Raw genomic sequence first — 24,754 nt, 5'->3', positions numbered from 1 at the left:
TTGGACATAAGCGTATCAAAGAAATCATGGATGTTGACCGAACGCGTAGAGTGTTCCGGCGGTAGATAAACCACACATACAAAAAAGCAATTATCTTGGTTGTTAATTTCAGAAAATTGTACCCATAAAATTCCGTCTGTTGATGCGTCCACTTTCACTACATTGAACTGTGAATGCATATCGTTTTTCACTAATAATCCTACGCCACCGGATCCAGTTCGAGCACGTACGTGGATTAGTTTTCGATTATTTCCGTACCATTTATAACCATCAATATTTATAATATTTTCTCCAACAAGATGGGTTTCCGCAAGACCAATTATATGCAGACCTGTATAAGTGCATGTGAATATAATGAATAAATATATAGATAAGTAACTTTTATACATCCTGAGATATAGATAACTGAATGTTCTAGATATAAATAAGTACAAATGTATAAGATGTGAGTAAAAAACATATATCGCAAACAATATTGAATAAATTAACTTTCAATTGCCTTTTTTGCAAAAAAACGTGTTTTTGTTTTATGAATATGTAAGTAACAGAGGGTCACCATATTATTTTGCAATATAAATCATTAAAGTGTCTTGTTATATCTAAAAACATCATAAAATAAGATTTTGAGTCAGGATGTCACAATTACTTTTGCCTTTTTGGCAATTTTTCCATGCTTAACAGAGGGTTTTGACCCCTTTAAATTTTAAAATCATTAAAACGGAAATTTCAGTAGCAATAACATTACATTTTTAAAGAAAAATCATTCAATAGGATTTTAAGAAATTTTAAGTCAAAATTGTGAATTATTTTTACGATATTTATGTGTATTCTACACATTTGCACTACCATTTCCAGATATTGAATTTGCTATTTCTCAGAAAGTATAACAGTCATATGTATATATATTTTTCAGTTTTTATGTACAGTTCCTCATGCTCTAGTTTTTCTGTGTTTATGTTCAGTTCCTCATGCTCTAGTTTTTCTGTGTTTATGTTCAGTTCCTCATGCTCTATTCTTTCAGTGTTTATGTTCAGTTCCTCATGCTCTAGTTTTTCGGTGTTTATGTTCAGTTCCTCATGCTTTAGTTTTTGGTGTTTATGTGCAGTTCCTCATACTCTAGTTTTTCAGTGTTTATGTTCAGTTCCTCATGAATAGGTTTTTCTGTGTTACTGTTCAGTTCCTCATGATAAGGTTTTTCTGTGTTTATGTTTAGTTCCTCATGCTCTAGTTTTTGGTGTTTATGTTCAGTTCCTCATACTCTATTTTTTAAGTGTTTATGTTCAGTTCCTCATGCTCTAGTTATTCTGTGTTTATGTTCAGTTCCTCATGCTTTAGTTTTTCTGTGTTTATGTTCAGTTCCTCATGCTCTAGTTTTTCTGTTTATGTTCAGTTCCTCATGCTTTAGTTTTCCAGTGTTTATGTACAGTTCCTCATGCTCTAGTTTTTCTGTGTTTATGTTCAGTTCCTCGTGCTCTAGTTTTTTTGTGTTTATGTTCAGTTCCTCATGCTCTAGTTTTTCGGTGTTTATGTTCAGTTCCTCATGCTCTAGTTTTTGGTGTTTATGTTCAGTTCCTGTTTTTCTGTGTTTATGTTCAGTTCCTCGTGCTCTAGTTTTTCAGTGTTTATGTTCAGTTCCTCATGCTTTAGTTTTTCAGTGTTTATGTTCAGTTCCTCATGCTCTAGTTTTTCGGTGTTTATGTTCAGTTCCTCATGCTCTAGTTTTTGGTGTTTATGTTCAGTTCCTCATGCTTTAGTTTTTCTGTGTTTATGTTCAGTTCCTCATACTTTAGTTTTTGGTGTTTATGTTCAGTTCCTCATGCTCTAGTTTTTGGTGTTTATGTGCAGTTCCTCATGCTTTAGTTTTTGGTGTTTATGTGCAGTTCCTCATACTCTTGTTTTTCAGTGTTTATGTTCAGTTCCACATGATTAGGTTTTTCTGTGTTTATGTTCAGTTCCTCATGATTAGGTTTTTCTGTGTTTATGTTCAGTTCCTCATGCTTTAGATTTTGGTGTTTATGTGCAGTTCCTCATGCTTTAGTTTTTGGTGTTTATGTTCAGTTCCTCATACTTAATTTTTGATAGTGTTTATGTTCAGTTCCTTATGATTAGGCTTTTCAGTGATTATGTTCAGTTCCTCATGCTTAAGTTTTTCTGTGTTTATGTTCAGTTCCTCATGCTCTAGTTGCATGTAAATTTCATAAATTCTTTGAGATAACTCAATTACGTACCTGTTACCTTAACCTGGTTTCAAAATGCACTCAACATTTCTCCAATCCATCACAAACAAAGGTCAAAACTGAGCAATTTCATTTTTAAATCAAATTCTTTATTCTAACTCTCAGTTAATATTGATGAACATGAAAGACCTTACAGCTTAGACTTTCTCTTGTCTATCAATTTTTAAAATGTTTTTTTAATGCATCACTAGCTTTAAAATACGGCCCATAACACACATATACTGTTGAATATCCAAAAACAATCTGGAGAATTGTTGTATTAAAGATATGACCTAATAAAGAGTAAGGATAAAGTATACGTGTCTACTACACCATATGTGTGTAAAAAGGGGGAGGGCATTTTATTTCAATAAAATTAGTAATGATGGTTTAGACAATTGGCTATGAATTTATACAAAAGTATATTGACTGTGATAATATTCCTTATCGGTGTTCCCACTGTCTGTATCACTCTGCTCAGCTCTTTATAAAATTGAATATCATAGATTTGTGACGTCAAATGCGTAACTCTGCCTTAATAACTTTGACCCAGACATATAACCGATGTCATAATGAATTTATCAAGTCATGCATCTTCAGGTTTGCTGGTGAAACAAAGAAAAACAATTTTTTCTATCATGCAAAATACATAAATACAATTTGATAAATTGATTATCAGATTTTCGTCATATTTATATTGTAAAGTATCAGCTGCTCGACACAATATAAAGCCTTTTTGAACTCGTTCGCTGAGCTCATTCGACAAAAAGCTTCATTTTGTGACTCTCAGCAGATGTTTTACAATATCAATATGCAGACAACCTGATAATAGGTACATATCACGGCTTTGTGACGTCAAATACGTTGACCCGGACATACTGCACACTCTTGACAAAAAGCTTCATATTGTGACTCGCAGCTGATATTTTACAATATCAATATGCAGACAACCTGATAATCAGTACTTCTTACAAGCAAACAAACTGCACACATCATTTAATTCACATGGCCATATTGTACAAGACAAAACATCATAACAAAACAATTTGTACATTTAATGAAAACAACTGCATCAAAGTTTACAATGTTTTGATGATCTAGGGAATGGTATAGTGTCACGTATATTGTTAATTCCTAGTATAAATTGTAATAACCTCTCAAAACCTAAACCAAATCCTCCATGTGGAACACTTCCAAACTTCCTTAGATCTAAGTACCTGCAAAATATGTTTATAAAATATTATAGGCACAGCACATTTTTTTCTTTCTAATTCTCATTACATCTGTTACTGTAAATTCATAAATTATTGCATTTGTTGAACAATTGACAAAAAAAAGATTAACTGTTGTAAATTCAGGAAATGCTTCATATAATCATGCCATAGACATTTACAATGTGATTTTTTTCATTTTCATGAAGGCAATTCCAATAATAAAAACATTGCAAAATTTCTGAAAATACAGCATTCCCTTTTCTTTAATTTTGAAAAGTGATATGAAGTGGATTTTTCATGACATGAATGCTCTTTTCTGAAAGGAGTCTTTTTCCATTACTGTTGATATTTTGAAGTTCAAGGGACATAATCCCATAAACATTTAATTGTCTAACCGGAGCAAAACTCAATTTAATATGTATTAAATGTGTCACAAATCAGGTAATTGAAAAAAAAGTCTACAAAACTTATGTGTGACATTTTTACAATGAGCAAACATTTTTTTACTTGGGGCAATTTAGAGCTTGACATATTGTGAAGAGATCTGTCTATTTTTGGACTATATGTTGAAAACTAAATGTATTTGTGTTATTTGTGCCCATGGGTTGCTGTCTCAGTGATATATAATTCACTTTACAGTTCATTTGTTTCATATTCATGGTCCCTTTCTGTTTCACGTCCTATAGGACACTTGCAGTGATGTTAACCAATGAAGTATTGTGATTCTATAGAAGGGCTAGTACCAAGTTAAAAATATGAAAATCATTTTCAAACTGTTACGCCTGTTGACCATATGAAACATTTTCCTTGTGTGATTTTTTTTCTGGTTCTTGTCAGCAGATTCTTTAATTTTAAATTTTTAAAATAATCGCTGATTGATTGTTGCTTGTTTAATGTCCAGTAGCAAATATTTCATGCATATTCAGAACCAGAAACTATTAACAATTAATACTATAGGTATTATGACATGGATGAATTGCAGGAAAGGAGTAGGGGCATTAAGGCCCGGTTAAATTTTTAGAGAACTATTTCAAATTTGCACATATTGTTTGGAAATGCAAAACATCATGAAAAATAAATGAATTACATAAGATTTTTTATGTTATGATGTCACATTTACTTCATAATATGCACCATTTTCATGAAAACAAAGAAACTTGCAGAACTTATGCAGTTGTCTATCATTATTTCCATTGTGGAAATACCATGCACAGCCAAGAAACAAAAAAATTTTCAGAGAAGCTTTATTATAACTATTGACATATTCTCACCAAATATCAATTTGTTTCTTAGGTACACACATACTTTTCCAATCTAATATATGCTTAAAAGTTGATGTTAATCAAGGAAAATCATGACATTTTACAAAACATACAAATTTCGTCATGGTTTGTTGCCATGGTAACTTGTTAAATGTGAAATTTGTTTTTATTTTCTGAATACCTTGTACTTTAGTGTAGTCAGGACAAATTTAAGAATATGTATGGTAATTTTTTCAATTTGTAATAACATTTGGGCCTAATAAGTGCCTTATTGCTCCAACTCCTTTGGACTGCCACTGGAAAACAATGGTATGTTGGAAAGGGGCATCAGATTCAACATCCCCAATCTGACCAGAAATTGCTGCAAATTTGTACATCCCCCACAGCTAAATCAATGCTCCACTTTGGCAAAGGTTTTAACTGCCAGTTGGAAAAAGACCAAGGTGAACATACTGCTATATCTCAGTCATCCTTGGGGCATTTGTTAGCTTAAAATGTTTGGTCAAGTATAAAGAAAATGCTCACCAATTCAGGCTCTCTAGAAGTTCATTTTGCTGCAGTTTATTGCTAAGTATATCATATCTCTCCTCCCTCATTGTCCCTCCTACTAGCTCTCCCACCTCAGGTACCAGAAGATCTACAGATGATACCTGTATAAAATAAGGAGAGATAATAATAACTTAAGCACTCATACTTTACAGGAACTAATTAATCTATATTGATTTATAGATTAAAACATATAAATTGGGAGTTGTCTTTATAAGGATGCTGGAAACATCAGCTTGTACTTATTTTTCACAATACATATTTTTTTTGTGTAAAACACTCTTTTTGCTTTTTAATTGGTGACTGGGAACAATATAAAGATACATTCTACACTACATTCAGTAAAATACGATTTTCCCTGTTTCGAAGACAGCTAAATATTTATAGTTTAAAATACTGAAAGCAGCATTATGTTATTCTGCAAAACATGCATCCTAATGTTTCTCTGTAATTAAAAATACTTGGCTTTCATATGTTTTGGTTTGAGCGTTTCTGATGAAGGTAAATCTAAAAAATTGCTTTGAATGCACAAAATATTTTTGCGTAATTTTCATTTCATTCAGTCATAGAATTTGTTGACATATTGATTTTATATGATATATATCAGATTTTTTTTAAATATTTTTTTTAGTTTGATGGCTGAATCTTTATAAAAATTATATTGTGTACTTTTCTTGTGATCTGCAAGAATATGTATTCTTTTAAAGGTTGTCAGTTCTAGCGACTTGTTTCCATCCTAATGCAAATGCATAAGCAGCTATGGAGACATTGGAGAGTTGACAACAATTGAATTTTTATAGTTTTATTAAACTAGATGTCATGGTACCACACAAATACCCCAACCTGAAGACTAATTGAAAAATTTGGTCAACCAGAATACCATAAAACAAAATGTCTATTTCTGAGTCATGATTATACATTTATGTACCAAAAATCAGGCATATCATAAAAGTTCAAACAAGAGCAACTTTCATCAAATTTTTTATGTCCAAGGACCCTAATTCTCTGAAAATTTTGTCAACCAGAACAAAATCAAAACTTGATCTGTAAGGCATCATAAAAAAAAAATGTACCAAAAAAATAACGAATATCTACTAGCACAAGGAAAAGGGTCAGCACAACTGTGTGATACCAGAGGACAGAAGAATAAAAAAGGTAACACTACATACCATGGGGTCACTTACTGGCAAAAAAAAACACCTGAAATAATCTTTTGAACAGTAGAGATTATACTGTGGATTCTGGATTCATTTATTTTCAATTTTCATGGATAGAGCAAACTCATGATTCATGTATATTTGATTTCTTGGTTTTGGCAAGGTCTGCATGCATAGGTTTACCTGTACCCATGAAATCCAGAGAAAATTGGTTTTTCACCAATAATAATGACTCCACGGTATGTTGTAAGATCATACTAACTGTTTGTGTATCATTGTTATCTCTGGCATAGAATGGTTTTATGGCTGCAGGAAAGTCTGTTACAAACACTGGTATATCATTGTTATACTTCACTAAATATCTCTCATGTTCCCTCTTTAAATCTTCTCCCCACTGTAAAAAAGGTCAATTTATTTTCATGTTTTCTTTTTCATAAAAACAAAAATATTGCCACATGATTTTGGAATAATGTATGTTTCTTTATTGTAAAGGCTCTTATTAAAACCTTATCATGGGACTTACTGAAAAAAGTAAAATCAAAGGCCTGACAATTAAACTATATTTGTTATGCCATATAAAACACAAATTCTAATTCTAAAAACATTCTATTTTTTCTAAACTGTATAAAATAAAAATTTACATGCAATTTAAAAATCTGTAAATAAATGCTATTTAAAATATAAAACAGAAAGCATTTGCTATATATCTGTTTCAAGCAAAGAGAAAAAACTTACTCTTATTTTAAATTCAAACTTTTTGTTTTTCTTTTCAAGAATCTTTACTGCATCTGTATATGGTATTCTGTAAAATACTCTTAAAATTAGTACATTTATATACTGTTAAGAAGAACAGCCTTCCAATGTGCTCCACATATTTTATGCATACAAATGTACTAGAAAAAAATGTTTTTTTAGTTCTTTTAAATTTTTACATAAATTTAGGCAAATGATCACTTACAGTGTTATATTCCATGCAATTTCCTTTTCCAAGAATTATTTCTGTAAAAATCATTGATAGGCACTGATTATTGAACTCTTCAAAAACCTTGCTGATATAAACCTTTGATATAGATTTCATAAAAATTCGACAAAAAATGAGGTGTAAGAGAGGTTACAATGCAATGTTCATTATATAAATTGTATTTCAAAGGGAAATTAATTCTGTAAAAATACTAAATCGGCACTGATGTTCCAACTTGTCCAAGACATTATTTTATAATATAAGACTGCTGCTATTTTGGCACAGTATAATTATAATATGAAAATGAAATAATTAATCAAAATTATTATTCACATTTTAAGCTTCTTGGTAGTTTTCCAGAAGAGAATGAGAGAATAGACAAGGAGAATTGGCAAAGAATTTTGAATACTGCAGGAAAATATGGACATATTGTGCAGGGTCATACTGTCTGTCCAACAGAGAGCTGCCTACAGAGTTTTCACAGAATTTTTATACAATGGATCATTAACATGTTCAGTTATCATCCAACACAAATCTTAAGATTAAAAATACCTTGTAAAACCCTTATCTAGAGCTGTCTGTACTGTTTTCTGAAATATAAAGGACACCAATCTAAATAAACTGCTTCGCCGAGCGCAGCTGAATACGCACACAGTGGTCCAACTCTGAACAGTTGGGGCAAAAATGGACACAATATTCAAATTGATTATATGAATTGAATTTATATTCAATTAAAAGGTTTTTTGCTGTTGTGCAATACACTGTGCTGTTGCCCAATACTTAGTAAATCTCTCGTCAGACTATAAACAAATAAAGTTCAATTAATTCTCAATGTAATATTTGAAATTTATGAAAATCAAAAGGGAGATTACATCAATAGCTATAAATAATTCACCAAAGTTTCATGAGAACTACTGAAAGCATTTTTGAGTTATTGTCCAAAAACTGGAAAATCCCCCCTTTTTTAATGAATAAAACCCCATAACTCAGAAATGTAAAATCTAAAATTTATAAAATTCTAAAGGGAGCTTACATCAACAGATATAAACAATTCACAAAAGTTTCATGAGAACTGCTGAAAGCATTTTTTAGTCATTGTCTGAAAACTGGAAAATCCCCCCTTTTTTTATGAATAAAACCCTGTAACTCGGAAACGTTAAATCTAAAATTTATAAAAATCCAAAAGGGAGCTCATGTCAATAGATATAAACAATTCACCAAAATTTCTTGCAAGTTGGTGAAAGCATTCTTGAGTTATTGTCGGAAAACTGGTAAATCACCCCTTTTTTTAAAGAATAAAACCCCAAAACTCGGAAACAGTAAATCTGAAATTTATAAAAAACGAAAGGGAGCTCACGTCAATAGATATAAACAATTCACCAAAATTTCTTGCAAGTTGGTGAAAGCATTCTTGAGTTATTGTTGGAAAAGTGGAAAATCCCCCCTTTTTTAATGAATAAAACCTCAAAACTCGTAAACGGTAAATCTGAAATTTATAAAAAACGAAAGGGAGCTCACGTCAATAGATATAAACAATTCACCAAAGTTTCATGCATATTGGTTAAAGCTTTTTTGAGTTAATGTCCGACATGTTGACGACAGACGGACGGACAGACGGTCAACGGTATACCATAATACGTCCCATAAACGGGCGTATAAAAATTCTATACATAAATGTAATTGAATTTTAATGCTACAAATTGTTTAACACATTGCTTATTTATACTGTAATTCCCAAATTTGTACACATTTTTGGCACCAATTGTAATTCCACAACATTCATTTTTTATTAATCTGACAGTTGGAAGTGCTTTTAAACAAATGGTGTCTGTTTAACTGTATATATAGTTTTATGCAAAGGTAAATAACTCTTAAAACTTATTGATAAGTTGGAGAAAACTGATAAAATTATGAATGTCTACAATAACCCTTTTTAATTCAGATAATCTTGACTGCTTCATTTGTCCTCTATCTGTGTGGCTTTTACAGATACAAGGACAAATTCTTCCCCTAACATCCTATTCCATATTTGTTGTCAACAACCATAGTTACATACATAGGCCAAACCATTAGTTTATTTTAATAAGATTGGACATGTAGAGAGAAATTTCTTGTCTTATTTTTCTGATCATGACTGAATTTTATGTTAAACGTCTTTAAAATGATCTAGGTTTTTTCTACAAGTATCACACACAACTCAACATTATCAATGGTCCATAAAAATGAGGTCAAGGTCAGATGAACCATGGCAGACAGACATGTACACCTTACAATAATTCCATACACTTGAAATATTGCTTATAGAATATGAGAAATGAACCTAATCTAGAAAATGTCGCCAGATAAGCATTCCTATGTCTCACATTCTTCAACATTCATCCTAAACAAGACAAAATAAGCAACTTTAATTCAGACTTACTTGATGATCTTTAGGAGCTACATATTTATAATAAAACTGTAAATCCTCATCATAATTAGTCTGTAACTCTCTTATGGTAAACTTTACTAGACTTTCTATCACCTGTTAAAATAATCAAGAAAATGTTATATCTGATTTCAGTTCCCTAGCCATTGTTTTATGTTATAAATGATGAGTGTGTTTTAATTATAAAGATAATGCAATTGAAGATGAGAAATATGTTATTTTGAGTTGTCATCATGGTCATTATATGTTTAGTCATGCTAATTCTTTTTGTCATGTAATTTATAATATGTCGGATGACAATAAATTTGTATTTATATTTAGTGATGAAAATGTTTACTTTTACAATGCCAAGATTTGAAAATGTTTACATTGTATTATATACTTAAAATGTATAGCTTTATTATGTTTTATATATAGTCTCTCATAACACCTTTTAGAGTTGCTCTTATTTTATATGTGAATTTATATTTTGTAAATGTTGACGCATGAAATTTATAACGTTTTGTTTTCTTTTTTTGTAAGAGGTGAGACTTAAATAAAATATTCTCTTGTCTTGTCATATTCAATCTTTCCTTCAGATTTGTATTGGCTCAAATGAAATTCATCATATTGATTTGACTTGATCTGGCTTTACATGATACACTGAATTATATGTCAAAAAGACATAAAATTAGAATATTGCAAACAATAAATGAATTGTGTATAAAGCGATTGCTTTGATTAATATTCATCAGGAACACTTGAGAAGTTTAAAGTTTGTACATGCTCTAATAAATAAGTCAGTAGGTAAGGACACTCACAGCATTATTTAATTCATTGAACTTTTGATTTGGGCAAGTGAGGTTAGAAGTCGGACAAGTTGATTTTCTTGCAACGTCCCAAAATGGACAAGTTAAGAAATGTTTACATGATACATTAGTACTATAACTGATGTTACAATATCAAACTGATCTTTCATGGATTTAAAATAATAGAAAATGACAAATAATAAAACAGTTTGATCCTTTCTTTAGACATTTATCAAATTGAAAAGACTATTAAATGCTATTTGATACTAGCCAAATCGAAGACATGGGTTTTTTGTTCTATGGTATAAAATTTCACTACGCATTATATTTGCCTCTGACATTAACGTATTAGAAAATCTAAATTTGTAAGAAGATTCTGCATTACACATGTTCAAAATCATTTCTATATTAAAAACTCTGGGTGATTGGAAATAGCAGGACAAGTTTATAACACAAATATTAACCTCTAGAACATCCTCTAACGATTGTGTAAATGCCATTTCAGCCTCTACCATATAAAACTCTGCCAAGTGGGTTCTATCTACTGACATGTCTGCACGAAATGTTGGACCAAAGTTATAACATCTTGATATTGCACTAAAAGATACAAACATGTATTTATAATTATTGTATAGCAACATAAAATTTCCCACAGAAAGTAACAAAAAGTTAGCTTGCAATATTCTGTAATAATGCACCAGTAAAAATATAGCTTCATATTAAACAGGTCATAGGTGACAAAATAATATCTTATACATTTTACAAGTTTTGCTAAGGATAACCTAAACACAAACTTCAACTTGTAAAATATGCAAGTTTTAAAGTCATGAATCATGATGATAGAGTGGGGCCATAGAATCTCCATGGAAATGAGACTTGCAAATGCTTATGCAACTAAATACCAACTATCACTGATTTAATATTAGTGGTTTATCTTAAACTGATTTAATCACAAGCTTCAACATGTAAACTACCACATCTCCTTATTTGTATATGCAAAATATTCAAAGTCAATAGACCATGACTGAGGGGGAGTAGTCAAATTATCTCCATGGCAATCAGATGTGCAAATACTAATACAACTGCATACTAAATATCATTGACCTATCACTAGTGGTCCCCCATAAACTGAAATAATCACCAACTAATTCATTGTTGATGCTGACACTGATACCACTGCTGCTGGAAACAGCAAGCCTAAGTCTCGCTTTTTTATTTAAGTGAGACTAAAAGTAAACTTATCTACCCTGTAATAATTTCTAGGTGAAGTTGTCCTGACACTGTCAAATTAGCTGGGTTTCGGAAGAATAACTTTGGTGTCTTGTTTTCCTCTTCACTGTCTGAAAGTTCAGGTATGAGATCTTTATTCTGTGGCTAAAATGATATGTACAAGAAAATGATTCATATTTTGCTTTCTTTTGTTGATGCTAAACTTCAATATCTTCTTTTAAATCATCATGGAGAAAGTCATAAGGTACATGTGATCTATTTTGGATATTATTTTTGTCCTATATTGCAACCTCTAATAAACAGCGACGCCATGAGCGCATGATACGCCCGTCGTCTTGTGTATGAATTTTTATGCAATAATCATAAATAGTTTCTGACATACGGTGTGACATGCGAAAACCCCCCCTTTTTTTTTACAAAAAACTCAATATCTCTAAAAAAAATTTTGAATCGAAACCAAAAAGTATACAGATCTTTAGATTAATATAACTAAGAAGTGTGTAAAATTTTAAGCAATAATCATAAATTGTTTTTGAGATACAGGGTGACATGTGAAAACCCCCCTTTTTAGAAAAAAAAAAATCAATCTCTCTAAAATAAAATTTTGAATCAAAACCAAAAAGTATACAGATCTTTAGATTAATATAACTAAGAAGTGTGTAAAATTTTAAGCAATAATCATAAATCATTTTTGAGATACGTCGCGACATGTAAAAAACCCCTCCCCCTTTTTTTACAAAATACTCAATAACTCAAAAATAAAATTTTGAATCATCACCAAAAAGTATACAGATCTTAAGATTAATATAACTAAGAAGTGTGTAAAGTTTTAAGCAATAATCATAAATTGTTTTTGAGATACGGCGCGACATGTGAATAAAAACACACACCTGTTTTAGTTACTAAGTCCCGTAACTCAAAAAGTTTTAATCTTATTTTCACCAAAAAGTATACAGATCGTTTGTCCATTATAAGTAACAACTATGTTAAGTTTCATGAAATTTGGATAAGTCGTTCTCAAGTTACGGTGCGACATGTTTACGCCGGACAGACAGACGGACAGACGACATTTGTATACCATAATACGTCCCGTATAAAAAGGACAACTGTTTTTGTGAAGAAAATAAGATATAAATCAATAACAAACAAGTAACAATTTTTTTTTATGAACTTTATAACTTTAACAAAATCTGCTCCTTTGAAAAGAAATTTCCTGGATATGTCCAAAAAACTGAATTTTTTAAGCAACTATTTTGATGTGCTGGATGACCTTTACTCATACATGTATTCCATTCTCAATTTTATTATTAAAGTGAAATTGGGTAAATGTCATCTACAAAATACTTAAAAGGAAGCCTCAACAAATATTGTAGATGATATATTTACCTCCACACTGAAGACTTCTCCACCACCTTCACAATCATTAGATGTCAGTATTGGTGTATGTACAAATAAGAATTCATTATCCTGAAAAAAAAGTATACTTTGAATATATTCAATAACTTTGTTACAGCAGAAATAACTAATTTATCAAATTCATTGTACAGTTGTTGTTTAAAAATAAATAATATCCTCAATGACAAGCAGAGTTATTTAGTATTGAAAAGAAACAATACCATGGAAACAAATGTCAATGATTCTTAAAAAAAAACCTGCAGAAACAGGAAAATTATAATGAAGAAAATATAATGACCACATGCTGACCTTAAAATGTTGCCTTGTTGTTGAGGTGCTGTCTATATGTTTACTTATTTTTCAGTTCAAGATATTTGACAAATTTATAAAGTTGACAATTTTTTTTAATCAAAATTGGTTACAATGTCATTCAATGTAAACTTTAAATAACTCAAGTAAATAGAATTACCTGAAAATATTTATGAATAGCATTTGTGGTAGCATTTCTCAGTCTAAGAAGACTGCTGAAGAAGTTTGTTCTTGGTCTCAAATGTAAATAATCCCTAACATACTCCACTGGTATCTTACTTCTAGACTGAAAAGGAAACTCCTGGAAAAAAAAGAATTAACAATAGAATACAGGCTATTCCATTAAAATGTATGTGGGAGGGTAGGAAGGGACTTTCAAAATATCCCTACAACCAAGAACCTTGTTTTAGATAATTTTGCATAATGGTTATAGACGCATACTAAAAAAAGACCCTTGACCCACATTCAATAATTAAACTTCCCTTCCTACCCTCCCACATACATTTTAATGGAATAGCCCTAAACATTATAGAATCAAAGTGCTTGTGAGCACTGAAGGGTAAAAATTGCTTTCATTTTGCAATTTTGTGAATTTAAAATAAAACACTGAATTGTATTTAGCTAAGCAAACTTTAAATTAGAGTTGGAGTTATCTTCCTTTGTTCATGATTGTACATTTGTAGCTGAACCTATTTTTATCACAGATTCATACACCATGCATTACTTATGAAAATTTTAATACACATCATATTGTAAATTGAATACCTAAGTATAACATATCATTAATAAATTGCATGATACTGGATAGGATCACTTCACTACACTATTTTGTTTGAACTATGAAAGGTAACGATAAACCTTGGAAGATATAGATATCAAGTCAGTACCATGCAATCTTTACCCCAAAACAACTGGCATGAATGGAAATATCAACCATTTAAATATAATTTGTAACACTGTGGAAAATTCAATATATTGTAATTGCAAGTAACTACTGAACTTCTACCCATAGAAATCCTGAAATGCTAACAAATACACATATTCATAGTAATCGTTGTCTATCTTTGCAATTTTTCTTTCTTGAAAAGAGTTGGTTGTATGTGTTTGCTGTGGTGTCAAATAATAAAATACCATGACTTTAAAGTCATATGATACTTCAAATTAAAATAAAAGTTGAATATGTTTTATATACTTGAATGGCTAAGTTTAACTATAAAGCAATTGAACGTGGACTTTCCTGTAAAAGAAAATCTTTTATCATATCAAAATTTTCAAAAATGTACTGCTATTGAACTATCATCTTCACAAACACTAATTCGCCAATATTTTTCTGAAAGGAGTGACCTTAACTATGAGACCTCTTGTTAGGCCTTCGGCCACCACAAGGCACACGTTTGAGGGAAAAACCTTGACGAAAGAATGTAAACAAACATGCACTGGAAGGTAATAGTAATAATTGATTCTTAAAGAACATATAAAATACACCAAATCATTTAACAACTGTTATGGAAAAGTTTAATTAACAAATGTGAACGCATGGAAAATATAAAAGATTTAAAACATCATTCATTCTATCAATTCACTTATTTTCCACATGCTCCATGATTCTGTGTTGATTGTTTATCAATGTCATTTTCTGTTAGACTCCGGCAACAAACTAGGAAAGTTAATTAACTTGCCATCAACACAAAATATTATTTGTCAATAATACGTTGTAGATTCGTAATAAGTGTAACTTGGTTTTATGCATGGATTGGTTCAATAATTTCTATAAGAATTAAAATTACAAGAAACTAATTTCATATAACTTTAACCTGATACGGCACAGACAAACATACTTACTTACGAAAGAACTTACAGACTTGAAAACATAATTCTACCATAGGAGGGGCATAAAAAAGTATTTTTAACAAATGTTAAAATAATATTGCTTCTGATACAGTACTCAGAGGAATCAGTGTTGCAGAATCTGTTTGCTACACCACTAGCTAATTTGTGACTATTTTGTGCACAATTTTTGTCACTTATAATTTACTTTCTATTTCAACATATAAAATACAAAAAACATGCATAGGAAAAAGATTTTAGTGTTTTATTATGAATGGTTTTAGAAAAAAAATAAATAGACAATGGGAGACAACTCAGAACAAACCTCAGGGTTACATGTTCCACAAACAGATATCTTTTCTGCTAGCAGTTCATAATCTTGTCCCTGTCCTGGACTTTCTATCAACTTCCCTTCTACTGATACACTGCTACCAAATGTAATTTCACTGAAAATACATGCATTTGTTTTCTAGTCTTAAGCAAAAAAGTTCTGATTAATCTTAATTAAATCAAATATTTCCTTTTTTTTTCTTAAGCTTCAAAGGTAAAAAAAAGTGGGGATGTAGGAAAAAGTGGGAACTAGGAAAAAATTACAAAACAAAGTAGGATTGGAAACGAGCACCCAAATTTCACCCCCCCTCAATGCAGCTTGCCACCATCATTTCTGTGTAATTGGTTTGTTTCATCGAAGCAAATTAAAGATGCCTTGACTTTTATTGAAATTGTACAGTTTAAGAACAAAGTCTACAATAAAGATTTTATTATTATTATCTCTATTATGCTAACTTACTCGTTATTGAGCTCTGGAGGTATTATAACTTGTAGTGATGACAACGATGATCCATCATTTACTTTGATGAACGTTACATTCTTGTGGACTTGTAATGTCTTCACCCAGCCCTGCAAAATAAAATTTCATGCCTAACCATTATTGTGAAGCATTTTGTTTTACATTATAGAATTAAATAAAATCAGCAGTTTCCCAATTAGGTAACAAGAATTTAGGATACATAACACATGCATGTGTTCAGTTATCCAACTAATATTTTTACTGTGGATAATATTCATTACTGATTTTTCGGGGGGTAAAGGTGAACCTTAAATAAAATTAGATCAAAGTCACAAATGGCCAGGTTGCACAGAATGTTTCTTAAACAATGGAGAATGGTCTATGGTCTGAAGCTAACAAAACCTTTAAATAGACTTATTAAGAAGAGATATAGTTACGATACTGTTGTCAGGTCATTAAAGATTGCATATTTTGGCGTTAATATTGATTCACTTATAGGGTCTTTGCATCGGCACTTAACACATTTATTTAAAAACCAGTTGTTGGCATGACACGGGCTATGTTCTTCTCATATATGTTATGATGGTATGATACTAAACCCCTAACGGGAAGGATTGTGCCTGATATTCATATGATGAAGACATAATCTTTCAATCAGTTTAATTGAAGTCTGGAGCTGGCATGTCAGTTAACTGCTAGTAGTCTGTTGTTATTTATGTATTATTGTCATTTTGTTTATTTTCTTTGGTTACATCTTCTGACATCAGACTCGGACTTCTCTTGAACTGAATTTTAATGTGCGTATTGTTATGCGTTTACTTTTCTACATTGGCTAGAGGAATAGGGGGAGGGTTAAGATCTCATAAACATGTTTAACCCCGCCGCATTTTTGCGCCTGTCCCAAGTCAGGAGCCTCTAGCCTTTGTTAGTCTTGTATTATTTTTAATTTTAGTTTCTTGTGTACAATTTGGAGTTTAGTATGGCGTTCATTATCACTGAACTAGTATATATATTTGTTTAGGGGCCAGCTGAAGGACGCCTCCGGGTGCGGGAATTTCTCGCTGCATTGAAGACCTGTTGGTGACCTTCTGCTGTTGTCTGTTCTATGGTCGGGTTGTTGTCTCTTTGACACATTCCCCATTTCCATTCTCAATTTTATACTGAACATTTAAATATATATGAAAATATAACATGGGAAAATTGAGAAAATCTTTTAAACAACTCCATAATGGAAGGTGTATAATCTCAATAGCTTTGTAAACTTTCTGTGAAGTTCCAAAGATCTGTGTTAAAACCAAAAATTGTTATTGTTACCATTACAATTTTGTTAAAGAAATGACAAAGGTCTAAAGTCTGGAAAAATGGGGAAAGATTCCTCTAACTACTGCATAATAGCAGTTGAATTACTTCAACATGTGTGCAATCTTTCAGTGAAGTTTCAGGGATCTGGGTTGAAAACTGTAGCAGGAGTTGATAACACTAACTAGGAATCCCTGGTTGCCCATCTTTTCAACAAACTGCCTGCCTGCCCGTCCATCCACAATTTTGTTGTTTGTGTACAATGGACTGGTTTGAAGCAGGATAATTGAATTCCAGTCATTTCGACACCTGATTAATTCGGCACCTGAGGTAGTTATTTCGGCACCCATGGTCGACACGATGTTTTGCAAGTAAAATACTCTGTTTTTTTCACATATTTAAAAAAAAGAAATATTTTTACTCGACAATCATGAAAATGGTGTCAGTAAGTCAGTTTGACCTTTTATTACTTCACATGATTAAACCACAGGGACTCAGTTAGCAGATATAAACATTGGACTTTAAGTCTTGTAATCTAAATAGCTTTTTGAATCTGATGTTCAGTAGTTGTCGTTTGTTGATGTGGTTCATTAGAGTTTCTCATTTCTCGTTTTTTTTATAGATTAGACCGTTGGTTTTCCTGTTTGAATGGTTTTACACTAGTCATTTTTGGGGCCCTTTATAGTTTGCTGTTCGGTGTGAGCCAAGGCTCCGTGTTGAAGACCGTACTTTGACCTATATTGGTTTACTTTTATAAATTTTGACTTGGATGAAGAGTTGTCTCCTTGGCACTCATACCACATCTTCTTATATCTATTTTGGTATTTCCTATCTTTTTGTATTAAATAATTCATGTCGGCACCAAGATTTTTATGTTTATTAGAAAATGTGCACTATACTTTCCAAGTCTGTATATATAGGATTGTTCCACCACTATATGGACCTAGATAGTGTACTGCACATTGCTAGTAAACATAAACTAGAGGATCAAAAGAGCCTGTGTTGCTCACCTACATGTAGGTCTATGAGCATCTTCAACAATGGACTCTCTCCAACATTGTGGACTAGAATAGAACTCATGACAAAAATCTTTATTTTTTTGTTGATCTTGTATTGCTGATAATTTTAACACAAAAAAATGGTAAAAAAAATTAATTAAAGCAATCACTCCTATAAAAAGTAAACCAACAATTTCAGCAAAATTTTACTTATTTGTAGAACTTGTCTTGCTGATCATTTTTGCTATTCAAAGTGTCTATCTTTTATAGTTTTCAAGATACAGTAGTCAAAAGGTGTAAAATATTGGTAAATTAAATTGTCATTAAAGAGCAAGTACTCCTACAGCATGTACAAGGAGTCGACTGATGATTTCGGCTATTTGACTTATTTGTAGGTCAAGTCTTGCTGATCATTTTTGCTAATTTAAATTTCTATCTATATATTATAGTTTTTCAGATACATTGTTGTATTAGGCAAAAACGAAAAAAAAAATTGTTTAAATTTCTGATTCTCGTTTATTGTATGGAAGTCCAACATTTGTCCAATCTTAAATTTTAAACACATTATCAAAAAGAACTGCTGAATATAATTATGAATGATATTTTTAATTTTATTGTCTTAAAATTATCCTACAAAAAAACATAGTGAAAAGTTTCACTTTGTACTAAGATATATTCATCAACTACATGTATATTTCTTTAATATGAGAACGAAGTCATCAATAAAATGAAGAAAGAAAATAAACTAGAGCATACAAAATCATTTTAACTGTTCATTGCACTTGGGCATTACCCTGTTCCTGTTGACAGAGGCTGTCATGTTGTTAATCATACAATATATATGATTACGAAACTGAATGATAATAATATGAAGACGAATATTTTGAATTTATTCTGTTTGAGTGCATCATATTGAGCATGTTGAGTCTAGTGCTTTTTCTTTTGTAGATTTTATAGCAAACAAAATGCATAAGTTCTCTAAGGTAACTCACTTGATCAATCTGGCAGATTTTTGTATCACAATGCAGGAATGATTCTACTATATAGTTCAGGAATGCTTAGAGGCCCTAAAATCAGCCAGCGGCCTCCAAGATTTCTGTGAACATAAATTCCCAATTCAGAAAAAAAAATTAAAAATCGATATTTCGGGAAATGTTTCCGTCACCGATTTAGGCAACTATAATATTTCATGGTTTGTCTTCAAAGCATTTTAAAATATAAATAAGAATGCTGTTAACAGGTTAATGATGTATTTAATGGGCACCAATCTCGTAAAAGCAGATCGCCCAGCAGAGCTGGTTATATAAAATGTTGGATTCTGGTAATCATATATATATCATAATCAGTAGCCCGTCCAGGATTATTTCAAATGTTACAACTTCTTACAGCAGTGTACAGGCATGACAGGTAAAACTTTATCATGTTTATACATTTTACATTTTTACAGGAAAATAATGTTATTTTGTCTAAGATTTTATGCATAAAAAAATTCCCAATTGGGATGAAAATTCCCAATTTGATGGTCAAAGGACCCATTTGAAAGCACCTGGAATCATCCCTGCAATGATTTAAAATAAGCAGAAAGCTGACATGGTATCTTCGTTGTTTTAAGATATATAAATCTGGTATCTATATAATGAGTTTAATTATCATATTTCTAAGATAAAAAAAAACAGAAAATTGTTAATTAGCATTTCTTTGTTTACATTAAAAATGACATAAATAAATAAAATTCCTAACAACAGGACCATGATCATGATGATATGGTAAGTTTCTGTATTTCAGTGACATTTGCAACTGAAATGATGCAGAGTATTTTTTTTTTCAATTTGGTCATGTTGGTAAAACAAGTTATTTATTGTTTCCACAGTCATGAAGCCAATAATGTAGGCCATCTCTAAAGTTAGTGATTAATTTTAAATGATAATGAATTTTGTAATGTTGCAACTGGTTAAAGGAAAAAAATAATTGATGGCCTTAGTTACAAAAAATCATTTTGCTGTAGTTTCAAAAATCTGTCAGTCAGGGGTACTACTTGTACAAGTAATTTTTATTTACTTGAAGAAGTAAATAGTAATATACTTATATAAGTAAATTTGTAGGATACTTATACAAGTGTATTTTATTTACTTGTATAGGTAAAAAAAAATTGGGCTTAGTTATGTCCCTTAGACATTCAGATTTTTTTACTTATACAAGTAAAAAAGTCATCCTATCTTCTTTTCTTGAATTCTTAGGACTTCTTTGCTCTAATAGAATTTTTGATTGTCTGTCCTTTGCAGATGTCTTTACTGATCATTTAAGTGTAATTTCATGGACAATGAAAATCTCATTTGTCTGTTATCTTTAGAACACTGCTCATTTACAAGCCCCCAAGGGGCAATTTTTGAAGGCCTTGCGCAAATACTTAAGATCTTTGCGCAATCAGTTTCTTTGTTGAATTAATGAGATGAAACATTGAACTCTAATCAAAAATTATGAGCTAACCTGAGAAAAATTCTTAAAGGCATGTTTTTACATCTCAAAACATGAGAATTTTTGTGGGACTGTAAAAAAAATTTACTTATACAAGTAAATTTTTGAGAAAATTAAGGGGAGATTATTCAAACATTATAATTAACTTATATAAGTTTATTTTATTTACTTCTTCAAGTAAATAAAGATTACTTATACAAGTAGTACCCCTGACTGTCTGTATTTAAATGCATTTTGCAGTTTTTTTATCAGGACTTCACCCTCTTTCACAGGTATCACCTGCTCACATTATGCCAATTTTAAGTATTAGGTTGCATTTTCAAAATATTAAAGCAGAAAACGAAAATGTCATTAGAAAAAGGTCAAAGGGAGGTAATTAGTATGGCTCAATCGATCTTAATAAATTTTCTGAACAGGGATATGAGAGACAAGTTTCTATTTTCGATTTTATAAATGATTTTATGAATGCCCTAGCTTGTTCACCAGGGGGAGTGATCAATATTGTAGCTGCTAGCTATATGTAGCTTTTGACTACCTAACGTATGGCTAGGCCTAGCCGCTAGATTAAGATAGCAAAACAAATCATGGTAGCTAGAGAATCCTTTAAGACATCAGGGAATCAAAAATGATGTCATATATACAATGTATCTAAGTAAAAAAAAAAACATACAAGAAAGATATTTATAGCATGTATATATGTTATTGCAAGTGTAAGTGGTTTGTACAAAGACTGGCACAATGGTACGTACAAATGTAGCATGCCGTTCAACATACAATGTAGATACAAATCTAGGCTAGCATAGGGCTATGCTAGCTGCTATGACAATGTATGATATTGAATGCAGTCATTGGTTTTCATGTACATTGTATCTGTACTTATCATGCTTATCAATGCTTATGTTTGTTATTAATAAATATGGACAGATTGTTTATTTTCTATTCTCTGTTATAAAAAAATATGTTAATCAAGCAGCAAAGTTAGAGTGAAACATTATTAATGTCTTCATCAATACGACATCATATGCTACATTCTCTTGTTTCACAGCAAATTATCGTACACATTACAACAAAAATGACGGGAGCGTCTTTTTACCACAGAACACCACAGAATACCACAGAACACCACAGAACACCACAGAATACCACAGAACACCAAAAATATACCACAGAACACCAAAAATATAAATACTTCAGACATTATATTATTGTTATTGTTAATTCTTTTTATAATTTGACATTTATTATTCAAATAAATTTAATTTTTCTATTTAGGGTCGACTCACTATCGCTACGCCCCAAACTGAATTGGCCTATTACTGGGTCTATACCAAAAACACCTACCGGTATTAAAACAATTGTAATTCTGGGGTATTTATCGTTGTAGTTGTATTTTTTGTTTAATTTTATGTTAAGAGTTGTTACAATATGAATAAATACATGTATATTATTAAATATTGAATAATAGTCCATGGAAAACGTTCTCTGACAACACTAGCGGCAACTCAGATGGACATCACAAACTAGTACATTAGTTTGGCTTTTGAAACACTGAATAGATTCTTGATACACTTGATGCAGTTCAAAACCAAATACTGTCGGCAATTCAGATGAAACATTGTATACACATACTTTACTTGAGATGAAATAAAAGTCATTGGACAATATTTCAGATTTTTACATAATTTTGTATGCATTTAGAAATAGTTGAACTGCATCTTAATAATTAAAAACTAGCATATGAAGCATTACTATATAGATTTTATATTTTGAGTCCAAAACGATGATCTGAGCGAGTTCACCGGCACATTAAAAGAACCAAAATTTAATTAAATTATCTAATTTTGACACTCGTCGTAATCACCAATCATCAAGCCAATTAAAATGTCATTTAAGTTTTCACACCTCATGAGACATCAAATAGATTTAATTGGGTGTCTTCCTGCTATTCCTTCATTTTGAAAATAAATATTCCTTCTATTCCAATCTTTTCTGAGTGTAATGCAGAACATTTGTGTAACATTACAGTATATGTTCATAGTTCTTCAGTTGTCAATACTATTATATCTTAAATATTTAGTAAATATGTTGAACAGTGGCAATGCAATTTACAGCCAGAGAAAGCTTTATCTGGTAAAGGTGGTAACAAACTTCGAAAATATAATTTATTTAAGAACAGTTTTGAAACGGAAACTTATTGTGCAATTCCAATGTCATTTTCACAAAGGAGTTCTTTTGTCAAATTTCGATGTTGTGTAGCACCACTAAGAACCGAAACAGGGAGATTTGAAAAATTACTTTTAGAGGAGCGAGTCTGTGATAGTTGTAAGGATATTTTAGAAGATGAAGCCCATGTTATTTTATCGTGTCCTTTATATGACGATTTTAGAAAAAAATAATTTGATGAAGCAACACATTTTAATAGTGATTTTATGTCTTTTGATGATAAACAGAAATTAGTGTTTTTATTTACAGATGTCTATATGATAAGTAGCTGTGCCAAAGCCTTTTGTTAGAACTTTTTGAATATTTTCAAACTGTATATTGATAAAAACTAACTTGTTAGGTTTTATAGATATTTACCTGAAGTTAATTAGCATTATGTTTTGACAATCTAATCTGATGAATCCCTTGTTTATTCAACTATTCCTTCTATTTCTACATGGATTTCTTACAAATGACATACAAGATTTTAGGAGGAATAAACCATTTAATTGAATCAGGAACATATATATTGACTTAGATATACTGTTCCCAGATTGAATTAAACCTTGCATAATAAGATGGCAACTAGAATTCAATCAATTGACAATTTTGTAAATAGTTGATTATTTCAAAATTTATTAAAAGAATTGGGAGAACAATCTCAATCGTAAAAGTGTAATTGGCGCCAGGAAAATTCATCATGTAAACTTTTTTTTTATAGAAAAACATTTATTTATAGAAAATCATTTTTTTTTTATAGAAAATCATTTTTTTTTATAGAAAAACTTTTTTTTTACAATAAATTGTTTTTAAAAGATTTTTATGAAATATAGTTTAGTATTTCAAAGGTCTCCAAATATAAAAAAAAATCTACCTAATAACCTGATAACAAAAAAAGTTATGATCATTAAAGAAATTTATATCTCATCCGGTCAATCGTCCTGTTATTTGTGTAGCCCGAATTATAAAAATAATATAATTCTGAATTATTAGTTTTGCATTTTGTAAAGTAATTCAATGTTCTGTGGTATATTTTAGTAGTTTTATTGTATTTTGTGTAGTTCTGTGGTATATTTTGGGTGTTCTGTGGTATTCTGTGGTGTTCTGTGGTATTCTGTGGTGTTCTGTGGTAAAAAGACGCTCCGCAAAAATGACTTTAATATTCTTTCCGAAAAACAAACTTCTGTCAAAACAGTTAATGCATATATTTATGTTAAGAACAATATGAAATAGTGTGGCCGAAACGACTTTGGCCGAAATGGTACTGTGGCCGAAACGTCTTGAAAGTGTTACATTTACTGTTAGGCAATTTTAAGTGCCGGTGGTTATTTACCGTTGCATTTACTGTTACATCACTTTGTTTACATTTCAAAATGTCTTTAATAGTATTTCTTATTGATCTGTACTGAGTAAACGAAAAAGATCTAGAAAGAAATGATCTTTTGAGTCCTCGAAGTACAAATGTTGTCATATTTTTATTTTCCAATGGAGGCTGACATCTTGAAGATGCGGGATGAATACCCGAATTCACACATTAAATACGTACAACATTTGTATGATTAAGTTCTTGAACTAAATATTAATTGAAATAGAAAAGTTTTATTAAATGAAATTAATTTTGAAACATATTTTAAATAAATATTGTCAAATATTAACCAAT

The 24,754-nt window shown here is 30.8% G+C and overlaps 1 protein-coding gene across 1 annotated transcript; it reads right to left on the bottom strand.

Moving 5' to 3' along the window:
- Positions 1–3,250: 3,250 nt before the first annotated feature.
- On the bottom strand, positions 3,251–24,636 carry LOC127716381 (probable asparagine--tRNA ligase, mitochondrial). Its single transcript, XM_052222564.1, has 13 exons — positions 24,428–24,636; positions 16,121–16,230; positions 15,656–15,776; positions 13,664–13,804; positions 13,186–13,266; positions 11,816–11,943; positions 11,034–11,166; positions 9,776–9,877; positions 7,909–7,946; positions 7,131–7,197; positions 6,658–6,789; positions 5,218–5,342; positions 3,251–3,433 (listed from the first exon to the last, which is right to left on the bottom strand). Exons 1-13 carry the CDS (start codon positions 24,563–24,565, stop codon positions 3,289–3,291), a joined length of 1,461 nt encoding a protein of 486 aa, XP_052078524.1. The 5' UTR covers positions 24,566–24,636; the 3' UTR covers positions 3,251–3,288.
- Positions 24,637–24,754: the final 118 nt, after the last annotated feature.

Source organism: Mytilus californianus, unplaced genomic scaffold (assembly GCF_021869535.1).
Source record: "Mytilus californianus isolate M0D057914Y unplaced genomic scaffold, xbMytCali1.0.p SCAF_9, whole genome shotgun sequence".
In the NCBI taxonomy this organism is placed as follows: Eukaryota; Metazoa; Mollusca; class Bivalvia; order Mytilida; family Mytilidae; genus Mytilus; species Mytilus californianus.
This window is presented reverse-complemented; position numbering and strand designations above follow the sequence as displayed.

Bases quoted from the DNA above. Each gene is read 5' to 3' on its own strand.
- LOC127716381 (XM_052222564.1), bottom strand. From the start codon at position 24,565: ATGACAACATTTGTACTTCGAGGACTCAAAAGATCATTTCTTTCTAGA. The intron at 9,878-11,033 runs GTTAATATTTGT...TTATTTTAACAG, and splicing joins CGTTAGAGGATGTTCTAGAG to GTGATAGAAAGTCTAGTAAA. The intron at 7,198-7,908 runs GTATTTTTAATC...AGTATTTTACAG, and splicing joins CTAGATAAGGGTTTTACAAG to AATACCATATACAGATGCAG.